Source organism: Psittacula echo (genome assembly GCF_963264785.1).
Source record: "Psittacula echo genome assembly, chromosome: 2".
In the NCBI taxonomy this organism is placed as follows: Eukaryota; Metazoa; Chordata; class Aves; order Psittaciformes; family Psittacidae; genus Psittacula; species Psittacula echo.
The window spans coordinates 37,601,640-37,616,440 of NC_137737.1; the positions used below are offsets into that span (position 1 = coordinate 37,601,640).

At 36.3% G+C, this 14,801-nt stretch overlaps 1 protein-coding gene across 3 annotated transcripts in view; it reads right to left on the reverse strand.

Annotated features, from left to right (window-relative positions):
* The window catches only part of RUNDC3B (RUN domain containing 3B), a gene marked incomplete at both ends in the record, with an annotated part of 53,075 nt that overhangs the window by 21,819 nt on the left and 16,455 nt on the right, over positions 1 to 14,801 (reverse strand). For all 3 annotated transcript variants that reach the window (XM_080611192.1, XM_080611191.1, XM_080611190.1), the window contains 4 exons: positions 1,206 to 1,286; positions 4,193 to 4,282; positions 8,922 to 9,007; positions 12,902 to 13,035. In XM_080611192.1, coding sequence (XP_080467318.1) covers positions 1,206 to 1,286; positions 4,193 to 4,282; positions 8,922 to 9,007; positions 12,902 to 13,035 — 391 coding nt within the window. The remainder of the gene's footprint in view (positions 1 to 1,205; positions 1,287 to 4,192; positions 4,283 to 8,921; positions 9,008 to 12,901; positions 13,036 to 14,801) is intronic.

The following is a 14,801-nucleotide window of genomic DNA, read 5'->3' on the forward strand; positions in this document are numbered from 1 at the left end:
AAGTTGTCTTAGGCAAGTCAGACAACTGCATGTAGTATACTCTCCTAGAATACAAAGGGCCAGTGCATTCCAATATGCTGTCTAAGTGGTGACTTGGATCTTTCCTTCATAAATTCAGGGTAAAAGAGCATTATCTGTATCTAGATGTTGTTTCTAAAAAAGCATAAAAATAAAAAAGCGATTGTTTTTATGTTAAATTATGATAAATTTAAATGAAAACGTATAGTTGTGGTTATAGCGAAGACCATGTGCCAGTTATTTCACAGAACATGAGCATCTCTCCACAAAGTATGCAAACTCACTGTGAAAATATCTGCGTATCATCAGAATCAATCTATGCCAGAAAATTCAGACATCTGTCTCAAATGCAAAAATTCTAATTTACCTCAATACCCATTTTAAATCTTTCCTTACAACTATGCTTTCCACTACATTAACAGCATTTACTAGTTTTCAAAGAAGTGATTCATACAACTCTATGATCCTGCCATGATGAAAATTCTGCTTTAAATGAATCATGCAATTTGTCATTAACATGTAAGCTAATAAGAACTTCAAGAAAATAATTAGGATGTTTCATGTTCAGTTGTACATCTTCAAGACTACTCCTCACCCCCAACCGCTTCCTCCATTTTGGTAAAACTAACAATAGAACACACCCCATTAATTTCCATGCTTTTTAGAGATACCAAATTGCTATCTGATCTGTTAGATAATGATCACTTCTTTAATTTTTAATCATATAAATGATCACAGGAGCAAAATGTAGCTGGAAGGTCAGATCACATATGCAACTGGTCACAATTTTCTATTATGTGCTAACTGCTCATTCTGCTTATCTGTCATATCTTACAATTTACCAGGACACATATAGTTTTTATTTACAAGACAGCTACCTTGAAGTTTATGGCAACACAGAAAAGGACCAAGAGAAACGACAACTTGGTCTGGAGATCTTCAAAGGAAATTAAAAAAATTTGTTTCCTTGTGAACTGTGATCATAATCCAAGTAAACAAAGTTAGCATGACTCACTGTGATGAGTCATGTAATAATTCTACCAGTCTGAAAGAGCAAGGTAGCTGAGTGCACAGGTTTGTATATAGATATGGATATTATTTTGAAAGTGAAATGAAAAGTATGAGGCCCTGTATGAAGGATAAATTGTCAATGAAATAAAATTAAAAAGTGCAAAGATAAAAAGTACCTTTGGGTGAACTTCAAATATGGTGTATAATCTATGACAGCTGGAAAGCTGCCATCCAATCCCTCACCCTTCAGGCAAAAACTGATAAAACAGAGAAACAACAGTAAGATTATAACAAGAAAATTACAACAGTGACAGTTGAATCTTACCAATGTGAAATTTTTCTTGATTTTTTGGTAATAAGAAAGGCCTAGAGCATTTAATACTGAAATCCTACTCAGCCGAGATAGATGGTTTAATACTTAATGAGAGTCACTGAGCATATTATAGCATAATGAAACCCCCAACAACCAGAAATTCCACATGATCAGGGAATAGGTCAGGGCAAGTGGCATAAACCCTAATTTTTAATTATTCACTTCTATTCTGAAACTACAGATGGATTGCAGGGAATAACAGGAAAAAGAAAGTTAGCCAGAGCAAGAGAAAGAGAAGACCTAAGGATGAGAGTGGAATCTTCAGCATTCAAGGTCATTTAAAGAGTTTGCAGAGTTCTTACATAACCATCCTACTAACTTTAAGTCAAAAATCAGTTCTCAAAATATTTCACGGTTTTTCTACTTTCAGATACTTTCTGGTGTGGGGCTGCAGGACAATGAGGGACTGTAATGAATCTTACTTTCAGAAAATGTTCTGAAATGGCTGTAGCTTTACAAAGCTCTCATCCATCCCATATTCTTTTTCTACTTGATATAAAAGATTGTATGGGAACCATGTTTAATTATCACAGAAGTGGCAAAATCAATCATGCTTCCATAAGACTCATATTCCTCACTCTTCCCACATGTCATCAAAAACCCAACTCTAGTAAGACATGGCTTTTGCTACTTTTCCTAACTTAATTGCAAAGTACCATTTTTTGCAATGCAGTCACTAAAGTGGTATTTGGAAAGTACATATGCGGGGTTGGGTTTTGTTAGGGGTTTTTTTTCCCCTTAAGAACAGAAAAGCAAAGAAAACAAGAAAAAACACCCCTGCAAAACCACAATTAATTTAAGCAGATACACAATAAAAATGCTTCTGTAGCACTATGTTCCTATTTTGCCCAGAAATTCTCTAGGCTTTTATATGAAGCATTGACAAAAATGTAAATGTCTCCAGAAGAATGTATAAATATGCTTATATTGGAAATCAGAGAACAAAGGAAGAACGAGCACACTCATACAACTAAGCTCTCATACTGCTACTATGTATCACTGAGGTTTATGGGAGATAAACACAATCAACTGATGCTTATTTATGGAAGGACTTCTATACTGCAGACTTATTCTTGCTATGCTTCTTACTTATGTATAGCCATAGTTCTTCCAAGTATAGTACTAACAGAGAAGTAGTTTAATTTCACATAAGTGTAAAGCTTAAACTAATAAAAAATCTGTTAAGATCTGAATTTGCTGTACACAAGGCTAACTCTCTTATCATCCAGCAACACCTCTCAGTTCCCTCAGAACATAGCTGATGATGTTATTAAGCCAATCTAGTGACTAAATGCTGGCAAAAGAAGCTATCCTTTGTTTTCAACCTCTCCCTCCACATTTTTCATTTTACTTTTTTTTTTTTTTTGTGGGGGGTGGTAATTTTTATTTTTCTTTATTAAATCCCAACCAGACATTCCCTTTCCCCTCCTTACAGTGGTATTGGCACTTATCTGACTCCATGATGAGCTAGCTCAGCCATCGTTACCTGAATTTTTAGGATTTTTATTCCCAGTTAGCATTCAGTTGCAGCTCCACACGCAACTAAACTCAACGCTCACTGCCACTGGAAAGGTAAGACATTACTTAATCCCTTTTATTCCTTTTCTTCTCTAATCCTTACGATCATATCATATCTGTCACTTACAGGATGTTTCCATGAGCCAAACTAGCTAATAGCAAAAGAACTATTGTGTCTTCTTACTGAGTACGAGTTTTTTTACTCTTTAACAAGTTAAATTGACTCACAGAAGGGTCCAACAAGCCTCAAAACTGGTATAAAGGTACATAAGCACGAGTAAATCTCCAAAGGCCTTTTGTCAACACTCAGCGCATCCAGTGAGACTGTGCTGTTTTCTGCCAGTTGATCTCCTAAACTGGTTTGTGACAAGTGTTAATGCTGCTGCAGCGTATATTTTAACAGCATATTGTCAGGAGACTGGAGGAAAGCATTATCATTCTCCTTTTTCCTATGCTGTATTACAAAACCCTTCCTCATTTTATGAGGTTAACTTGACCCAGCCAGGCATATTAACAGGGCCTGGCACCATGTTATCATAGGCATTGTAGACTTTATACCTTGCTGATGTTTTTGCTATGTATATTATATGTGTGTGTATATATATATACACACACACACACCCAAAATGTTTGGTTTTGTGGTTTGTTTTTTTTTTTTTAATTTTTCATTTTTATTATCTAGGGTGCGTATCTTCATTATCCCAAAACACAGAATTAATTGTATGACAAAGCATACAAAAGTCTAGCTAAAGATTGCACAGGCAAATTCATGTAATCTCACAATATTTTGCAGTTAATTATAACACATTTTAATATTAAATGGTCATTTGTAGATTAAGCTTTTAAAATGTAAAAGTATTACAGTTAAAGATACCTATACCTTCTACATACTCAGTTACAATGCTGTCATTGAGTTCCAGGGCATAACTGTGTACTTAATGCTTTAAAAGATTCAATTGTCTGTAAACTTCACTTAATAGGTTTAATATATCTTCTGCAATAACTCTTCAGACTGCTTTTAGAGTTTTGATACCTGAAAGACTGTGTAATCATGCAGCTATATAAACTGTGGTATAGTTTTGTTCTTATTTAGAAGAGCCATTCAAGATTCTTTTCTCTATCACTCCCTCTTCTCCTCCCACCTAATTTTTGCCCCTGAAACTATCAAGGAACTCTAACATTGTTTTTCATAATGCATCCATTTTATTTAAAAAAAAAAAAAAAAAAGTAATTTCCCTGAGCAGTATAATATGAAGCATGCAAATATAATACCTAAAATCAATTGCATTGAGTCCCAACAGCATACCAGCAAGCATATTTGCTTCTTCACCAAGAACAATTGCTCCATCCTCATAAAATCTCCTTCAAAAAAAAAAAAAAATAGAAATTAGTTCAGTTAACATCATTTTCTCTCAAATAATACTATTTTTCATGGTTAACAGAAAAATGAAGAAACACAGTTTAAATAAAAAAACCTCATGTGAAACCCGAAGGGATTGATATTTCGTTTCAAATAAAGCAAAACAATAGACTACACAGCACAAAGCACCACAATCTTAGACCACATAAAAATTTAGATAGAAGCAAAAATAATTCACAATATTAGCCCTAAGAAATGGATAAAATGCAAAGGAAGGGATGAAGATACACTTTATTCCTGAAAGGCACAATGTGTGTCATCTATATAAAAACAACATTCCATCATATAAAAAAAAAATTCTCATAATTGTACTTGCAGACTCTTTAAATGTTCAAAAATCATTCTTCATTCTCAGAAAATATTTTCAAAACCCAGCTATTTTCCAGGTAGCATGCTTTTTCTGCTGCATGCTCAGGTTATTCATGCTGCATCCAGTTATTCTGAGATTTAATATTTTCATTATTTGAAGGAGCAGTGTTTCTTAGCACCATTTTTTATTGCAAAACACCTACTGGCCAAAGTTTTAGAACTCCATGTGTCCTGGGTTCAGCAGTAGCAGTAATTTTTCTCCTTCTTAGTAGCTGGTGCAGTGCTGTGGTTTTCACTTTCAGCCTGGGAACAGCACTGATACCACCGATGGTTTTAGTTGTTGCTCAGAAATGTTTACTCTGACCAAGGACTTTGTGAGTCTCATGCTCTGCCAGGGAGGAGAGGAAGCCAGGAGGGAGCAGAGACAGGACACCTGACTCAAACTAGCCAAAGAGGTATTCCATACCACAGCACGTCATGCCCAGGATGTGGAACTGGGGGCAGTTACCCAGAAAGGCTAGATCACTGCTCGGTCAGGTGGGGTGTTGGTTGACAGGTGGTGAGCGGTTGTATTCTCTTCCCTTGTTATTTCCCTTACCATTATTATTATTGGTGGTAGCAGTAGTGGTTTGTGTTATTGTCGTGGTTTAAGCCGAGGCCGTAAATTAGAACCACGCAGTCTACTTCCCTCCCCCACCCTTTCTTCCCCCCACTCCTGGAGGGATGGGGAGGAGAACTGAAAGAATGCAACTCCCACGGGTTGAGATAAGAACAGTTTAATAACTAAGGTATAACACAAATCACTACTGCTACCACCAATAATAATGATAAAGGAAATAACAAGGAAGGGAATACAACCGCTCACTGACTGGTACCTCACCCCCACCCCGCAGTGATCCAGCCCTTCCAGGTAACTCTCAGTTACATCCTGGGCATGACGTGCTGTGGTATGGAATACCTCTTTGGTTAGTTTGGGTCAGGTGTCCTGCCTCTACTTCCTCCCGGCTTCCCCTCCTCCCTGGCAGAGCATGAGACTCACAAAGTCCTTGGTCAGAGTAAACATTCTGACCAACAACTGAAAACATCGGTTTTATCAGTATTATTCCCAGGCCGAAAGTCAAAACCACAGCACTGCACCAGCTACTAAGGAGAAAAAGTGACTGCTGCTGCTGAACCCAGGACAGTTATACCTTAGTTACTGAACTGTTCTTATCTCAGCCTGTGGGAGTTAACATTCTTCCGATTCTCCTCCCCATCCCTCTGGGAGTTGGGGGGCAGTGAGAGAGAGACTGTGTGGCTGAGTTTAAACCACGACACCATGCCTTGATCTCAAAATACATTTCATGTACCCTGGTACATGCAGACTTCTGAAGGCTGCTTGAGAACAGGGACCAATAAAGAAACCATTTTTAAATCTCTATTCCCTCACTACCTCCTCATTCTCTCTCATTTATTCTCATTTCCTCCTCCTAGCTACCACAGAAGCTACTTCCAGACAGAACTGTTCCATGCACAGGACATATGTGAATAAGACACACCATTGCCATGCACGGACTTGTAAAAAGGCATTTGGTCTGTTTAGCAAAGTAGCACACAACTGTAATTTCTGTGTTAAAGGAGTCCTGGCAGCAGCAGAGGCAGAAAGGTCACTAGAATTCACCTGAGCATCACATGTGGAAAGAGGGAAACGAAGAGCTGTTCAGTACCAACTGCAAGGTTGAAAGGTCACTTACCAGAAACCAAGATCCACATTCCACCTATACATTCTAGCCATGTATGATTGCAAGAAGGTGCCAGATTATTGAAGGCAATCCATCTTTCAAATACCAGCAGCAATGCCCTACCAAAAGCTCCATCTGTTTTAAGAACTTCATGTAAGCATTGGGATGGCTCAGTAAGAGCCTGAGTTGGCTGCATGGCAAACATCCAGAGAAGACACATTTTGGGGCACAGCTCCAAAGACTGAACTGTGTTATAATGCACACCATCAGAAGTCCCACTTTTGCAGTTTCATAACAGACATCCATTTGCTGTAAGGAAGTGAGTTGTCCAAGACCTTGAAATCTGGACAACCTCCTCTGGGAAGACAGAGTTTGTAGTCCTGACATAGAGACTATGATGTACAGACTCAACTCTCTGCTCCCGAAGTTCAGGAAGGGCACTAGGAGGTTAAACTGGCTAAGACAGAATACTGCGCTAGATGGACTTTACAGTCCGATTCAGTATAGTTACTCTTATTTGTGAACTAAGAGCAATGCTCCCAGTACAAGCTGATTGCCAACTATTTCACTGGCATTTGTTAAATTACTGCTAGGTACCAATCTGCACAGTGTTCAGTTTATCTTGTAAAATGGTGCCAAAGAAGTAATCACACAAAAAAGACAGGACATTATTTGTAATAGTAAGATGCAGATGTGTTAGCCTGACAATGGTAATGTTTCTTAAACCAACTTCAGTAACCTAGCCAAAACAACAGTCCCCTTGGAAAACTCACAAATTTTCTCTCAGGGCTTTGCAGCTGACATCTCACAACAATCTAAGTTAAGAGTCTGTGCTGAGCAATTTTTTAGAAAAATAATTGTGTGTCCATGCGTAACCGAACTCCCTTCTCAGTGTAATATGCAGATCCAGCACTAATAACGTGCTGCTTCATTAAAGGGCTAGCTGTAAGATTAGGCACCTAAACACAACAGTGAGGTTTAAAAAGGGCTAGCAGCATGATAGATCAATCTCATAGTCTACATACACACATGTATAACATGATATTTATAGTTTATATAAATAATTATGAAACATGCATATATCAAAATACATAATTTAAAATTCTAAATAAATGATGCAAAGCATCACCGAAAGAATCCAGCCACTTATCAGGCATCAAAAATCCCACACAAGAAAAGACAGTGTGTCCATTATTGCTAGTAGATTTGAAGTCCACCATACCAAGATCTGAAACTGTAACTTCTATTTCCATTAGATGTATTTAAAATATTACTTCAAAACAAACTTTGCACTTACTATGTTTGCAATGCAAGAGGGGTTGTTTCCAAAAACTATACCACTGAAAGAACATTCAAATGTATTAAACATCAACATGTTCTAATAAATTAACTTGAAACTGCTAATAAAATAATACCACTGTTATCCACTAGCAAACAAACCACACTACCAAATGGGGACAAAGAATGTACTACTTAACTACACAAGTTTGTGACCCTCCTCTTCCTCCTCATCTCCCCCTCAAAAACCCAAGTGACTTCTCAGTTTGAGGCAACATGAGTAAATCTTTTCCAGAAATCTTTGGTTTATGAGCTTCTTGTCTACTGTAAATGCAAACAAATCTGGGTAAAATAAAGATTATAGGTCTGGAAAATTCAATAAAATGTGATGTTTCCCTAGTTGTGCTTCAAAGTCACCTTAATATTGGTAGCACATATGGAGATCTGTGGACAAATAGTCATAGAAACAGAAATAATATTCTAAATGAACGGAAGTCCTTGCAGAGAAAACTCTTACTGTTCAAAAAGCCCATTCAGTAGGTCTAAAACTTTTAAGAGGTCAACATCGGGTACCATGTTACAGACTCACTCATATTTAGATGACTTCATCATAAATCTACAAGATACAGCTGTTGCAGGATACAGCATTCTGTAACAATTGCATTATTTAGAACCAGTTCAAAACTGGCAGACTATTTTCTATCATAACATATCTTCTTGTACATAACAGATTTTACTATTAGAAGGTAAAAATAAATAAATAAAATCTGTTACAGAAATTTCATATTACAATAAGTATCCCCATGCTATGTCTGATCACTAATTCTGTTCTATGTCTCTCAACAGGTTCATGGAATTATTTTCCTTTCTTCTTCAAGAAATGTACCTATAAAAATTATTTTTTACTGAGTCTCTAGGACTTTCTGTCAACCATACCTAATTTCGAAAGGAACATTACATTTTCCTATCTTTTATCACATTACAATTTCAGAATTAGTTACTTGTCTAAAGAAGTTTTCTTCTCTTTTGGCCTTTCAAGAATTCCAGACTTATTTCCACATTTTTAAAATCACAAAGAGATTTTTAGTTTTGCAGTTTTACCCAGGCTAAAATCCAGTCAGTTCACACCAGCTCTAGATATCTTTTACAACATTACCGCTCTTTTACCAGTGACATCCTTTCCTATACAAATCAAGTGGAACATGCACTTCCAAACCCAATGCAACTTACACAGCATTTGCTAAAATATTGCAAAAATAGAAGTCTTAGAGACCTGGTTGTTTTGAAGTCTCTCAGAGCTGTGGAAATGTATTCAGACAAATGCTTTTCCATAAGTGCTACTCTGATCCAGGCTCGACCCTGCAAGAAGAAACAGACATCAAATATCCAAGTATCATAGAATGAAACAATTTTCCATCTGAAAATGGATACAGTCGATTTATCTGGGTGAAATGAACTTCTTAACAAAATCACCACTAAACAGAAATAATTGCTAAGATCTACTTCATTACAGTGATAATAAAAAGAAAAAAAGCTTTCTTACAAATCAACTTCATTACAAAATAAAGTTATCAACAATTTAAAGGTGGGTGAAGGATACTGCTTTAATTATATACTCCAGCCTTTTTAAAGTCTCATGTGCATAAGTGGTAGGAAAGGCAACACATCATGGCAAAAAGCTTTCCATTTTAAAGGCAATGCTATTGGAAGTACCGAACTGTTTCCAATGTAAAGCATCAGTAACTTACCCTCAAGGTGCTTTAAGAAAAAAATAATTCTCTGTGTTCATTCAACTATTTGTGGGATCAATAAAAAAATACATTACTTTTTCCCCCCTCAGTAAGGACATCATTACAGAAGCTGCACATGATATACAGAAATTAACTCTAATCTAAGAGGCCAAAAACTTGCAGTCCAAAAGCAAAACTTCATTCAAACAGTTCTATGAACAACTGCAATACCTTCAAAGATAACCTTTAGGAATGTGTGCTGCACTGTATTTACATGTCTCGTGCACAGGATTGTAGTTTACAGGAAAAAGACATTTCAAGTGGCTGCCATAATTATGATTGTCACTTTAAGAACACCAGGAACATTTCCTGCAACCTGCATAAACTTAAAAATAGTTATTTAAGTAATAAGATGTCGTTGTGCTTAATACACGTGGCCCTTACTGACATCTAGCTGAGTATCACTACAGACATTGTACCAAAGCCACCTGTAGTAGATTATAATCCTACATCAAATTTATATAGACCTAAATCAAACTAAACTTATAATAAGATAGATACTAAATAACAAAAACAAAACAAAACAAACAAACAAACAAAAAAATCACTTTCGGAAATACCCACAACACAGTAAAAACTTTAACATAGAGTACATTAAAATTAAAAGGATGTTTATCTGGACGTCTGCCTTTACAATTGCAGTTATTTGGAACACAGAATCATAAAATTACTTGGGCTGGAAGGGACCTTAAAGATCATCTAGTTCCAAACCTGCTGCTATGAGCAGGGACACCTTCCACTAGACCAAGCTGCTCAAAGCCCCATCCAACCTGGCCTTGAACACTGCCAGGAATGGAACAGCCACAATTTCCCTGGATGACCTATGCCAGTGCCTCACCATCCTCACAGTAAAGAATTTCTTCCTAATACCCAACCTAAATCTACCCTCTGTAAGTTTAAAGCCATTCCCCCTTGTCCTATCAATACATACCCTTGTAAGAAGCCCATCTCCAGATTTCTAGCAGGCCTTTTTAGGTAGCGGGAACCTGCTATAAGGTTTCCCCTGAGCCTTTTCTTTCCCTTGTTTAACAACCCCAACTCTCTCAAGCCTGTTTTCATAAAAGTGCTCCAGCCCTCTAATCATCTTCATAGCCCTTCTCTTGACTTGCTCAAGCAAGTTCATGTCCCTCTTGTGTTGGAGTCCCCACAGCTGAACGCCGTACTGCCGGTGGGGTCTCACGAGAGCGGAGTAGAGAGGGAGAATCACCGCACTTGGCATTTGACATGCTGCTTCTGATGCAGCCCAGAACACAGTTGGCTTTCTGGGCTGCAAGTGTATACTTCCAGGTTATGACGAGCTTCTCAATCAACACCACCAAGTCCTTCTCATGGATGCTCTCAGTCTATTTTCTGCCCAGCCTCTATTTGTGCTTGGGATTACCTCCACCCAGGGGCAGGACCTTGCACTTGGCCCTGTTGAACCTCATGAGGTTTGCACAAACTCATGTTGCATGAAGACGAGTAAAACAGTCAAACCCTGATGATTCTGTTTTGCTAATGACTAAAGCCTATGTAGCTCCAGTGAAAGCAAGGCTAGGTAGCACTGGTAAAGCCTTACTAACAGCTCCAATTTGGACCACCAGTAAAACTGATGCATACCATTGGTATTTGTGTTGACATGTCTCCAACCTTTTCAGATACAGACAACCAAAATACTTCTGCACACACCTCCAAAAATTCAACACTGTTCTCCACACTCACTGCACAAATTAGCTTCTTTGTTTACTATTTGCCATGGACTTATCCACAGAGTAGAAGAAAATCTCTATTTATTTTTAGGAGTATTTTAGAAAATAGCTTTGCATTTTATTATCTGCTGAATTTAAACACTCATCTCTATTAGAATCTTGGAATTCAGAAATACCATTAAAATAAATCTTGAATGTAATCAACACCATCATCACATGCTAGAACATAAGTCTCTCCAGAAAGCATTTGAAAATAAATTCTCCAAATTATCTGAATTTTCAGATCTCAACATAAGCAAGAAAAGTTGCATGACTTAAATTATCAGTCTAAGGCTCCAGTACATCGACTGCTAAGAAAAGCATGTAATATTCTGGATAGAAAACCAGTCAATAAAATATAATAATAACCAGTCAATAGGAAAACCAGCTTTTTGCCATAGAATCTCAAGTGTTTGAAAGCTTTCATGCAGATTACATACACATTTACTATATAAAATGTAAAATTGAGTCTATGCAAACGAAGAAAGGAGCAATAGCAGACATTGCAAACAGGCTGTTCTGCAATACTATGGATCATTAGAATGGCTGTTCAAAGATATACTAGATTCATGGTGCTGCTTGATCTAAGCATCATCTTTTACTGAAGAAAAATGTGGTTTGCATAAATACCTGTTATTTAAATTGTACAGTCATGCCCCTGAAAAAAAAAAAAAAACAACAACCTACAAAGGATTTGTTTACAACAAGTTACATATTTCCACCTCACCAATGCCACCAACTCTGAATAATGCAGAGTATAATAAATCTGGAAGATTTTTAAAACAGCCATAGAACGCAGTTTGCATACTTCTTCAAACAACTGATTCCAGTTCATTTAGGAGTAACAAGAATTAAGAACACTAATTTATGCATCCTTTTATGTTACTTATGCTTTCAAGTCTGAAGGTTCTCAGTTATCAGTCAAGGCTTCTTCACACAGAAATACAAGCTACTGAAAAGAATTCCAATCTAGTAAAACCAACTTGTAATCTCTGTCCAATAGTACTTTTTTTTTTTTTCACTTAGTTTTTTTCAGATGTTTGTGTATGCTATGTCATTAAATCTTAATGGTGTGAGACTTCAATTTAAAGCTCATTCCTATTCAGTTCATATGCATATAAATGCATTAAATTGTTACTCCCTTAACATTTCCATCATGCTGACAATCAGAAATTCTGATTTCATTTCTATATGCATCCTTTAAAATGACGGATCTTTATTAGTAAATAAATCTATGAAAGGCTTCCTGCATAATCACACCAGGAAACTCAAGAGTTGATGACACCTTTTTTATTAGTGCATAAATTATATACAAAATAAAATTACATTTAGGTTGGGGGGGGAGGGGAAATCACATTTCTACAATTTTAAAATAGTATTTGTAAGGCATTTCCACATGTACATAATTTCCCTCAACATACTGCATTTTTTAAAAAACTATGTAAGCTCAAAAATGTGAAGGCAATAATTTTATAATACAACATGGTCACTGAATAGAGAATTTGAAATTTATTCAACTGAGTAACAAATTTAGAAGGAACACATTCAGATTTAAATGGGTTTTTTTAAAGTAAGCGTTTACTAGGTACATATAAAAAAATAATTATTTGAAACAATGACAAATTTTGTGGGGTAAGGTTAGTAATATGTTTTTCTTCTGAGTACAGAAATGTCAGCTATACTTTACAAAGAACAATGTAATAAAAAAAAGTCAATTTGACTTTTCTCTTCCCTACCTTAGCTCTAGAAGAACCGACATTCTCCATGTTCTCAATACTGCAGATGCAATTGTGAGAGACTTTTCGGCAAGCTACTCGAATGTAGTCCCAGAAACTACGAGGACTTTCATAGCCGAACCAGGTGATCTGACCTTAAATCAAAATACAAGATACGTAAAGATTTATGAACCTCCCTCTCTGCTTACTGGAAATAAAAATAATTCAAATATTTCCCTATAGGTTGCCTGCACCGACAGGATTCAATGCTACCAAGTCCATAAACTCCTACTGAAAATTGTCTTGCAGGTGTAAAAAATACTTGCATTATGCAGCTCACCCTGGTTTCAGACCGATGCAGAGAGAGAAGTTTGGAGCTTTTGTGTACGTATGTGTATTTTGTTGGTTTTTTCCTTGTTAGTATGCTATAATAATACTCAAGAGTCCTTCATGGACTCTTACGTCACAACAAAGTACACTGTCTTGCAACTTAAAAATGTGGTAAGTATTTCTGTTATTTGTTTTAGGTAGAAGTATGTGTTTCATTAATACAATCAAGTAAAGAGAGTTTTGTTCTTTAAAAAAATGTATTTTATATATTGAGAGTCATAGAATAGTTAGGGTTGGAAAGGACCTTAAGATCATCTAGTTCCAACCCCCCTGCCACAGGCAGGGACACCCCACACTAAACCATGCCACCCCAAGGCCTCATCCAACCTGGCCTTGAACACCGCCAAGGATGGAGCATTCACAACCTACACCACTGTTTGCTGTGATACTGTTATCTTCTTTTAGAAAGGGATTCGAATTTTTCAAAATGTGCTTTCATTGAAAGGGAAGTTGATGCATGATCAAAAATGTTTTGCAGTTACAATTTATTTGGAATACACACAGAACATTCCTTGGGAAAGTGACCAAAGTATATTGAGCAAATCAACATATCTTCTGGAGCTTTAACCAAAATCCTTCTTTTTTTTTTTTTTTTCTTCCAGTTTGCAATGTATTGCAGCTAGGAAATGAAAGTGAAAATTACATACTACTTGCAACTTCCACACATGAAAGGAGTTTAATCACAGACCTAACAGTTCAGCCCCATTTTTCAGACTGAACAGCACATTATTTTGAACAGGTATGTAAAAATTACGATGAACATTGCCCTCTGGTCACTGTCATTATTATGTATGTGCAAACCCTTTTCTCTATATAAAATGAAATCTAATTTTTAAGTTAATTTTATTTTAAGTCTTGGGTTTTTTTAAGTCTTGGAAGTTTTACTAGTTTATCAGAAAGACTTCTTTTGCTGTTAGAAAGCTCAGATTTAAAAAAAAAATAAAAAATCTTAAGATTCATACTGCAAATTATACATACTAAAAATAACATGCCAACACATTATAAGAATATTTTCATCAAGTTAGATAAATACTCTGACATAGTTAGAGTAGTGTCAAAGATCTGTCCCATATGATCTTAAGAAATTCAAGTGGTGGGGTTTTTTTCCCCTAGAGGGTGCCAAGTAACTTGACTTCGTGGTCCATCTGCTAACTTTGTCACGTGGAGTTCTTTATTATATTCAAAGTTTGATAAAAGACTTGTAAAAAAATATCCCAGGAATAATTAATATATACTACTCAATATACCAAATGAAAAACAAAATCCCAGCATGCTTCAATTACAGTAGATTCACATCTTCACAATTCTAACGACTAAAATGAAAGAATTTCAGCAAGGTAAGCAGTATAACAAATTACTTTTGTTGTAATGCCAAGCACAGCAGACAACAAAAATTCAATGGCATTTTAACAACACTAAAAGTTACAGATTTTTTCACATTCTTTGCCGTATTAGAAACATATCTATCCCAGGAATTATAACTGCAAAATTAAATGCAATTTAAGTGTGAAGATGACTTGGTGCCTTGAAT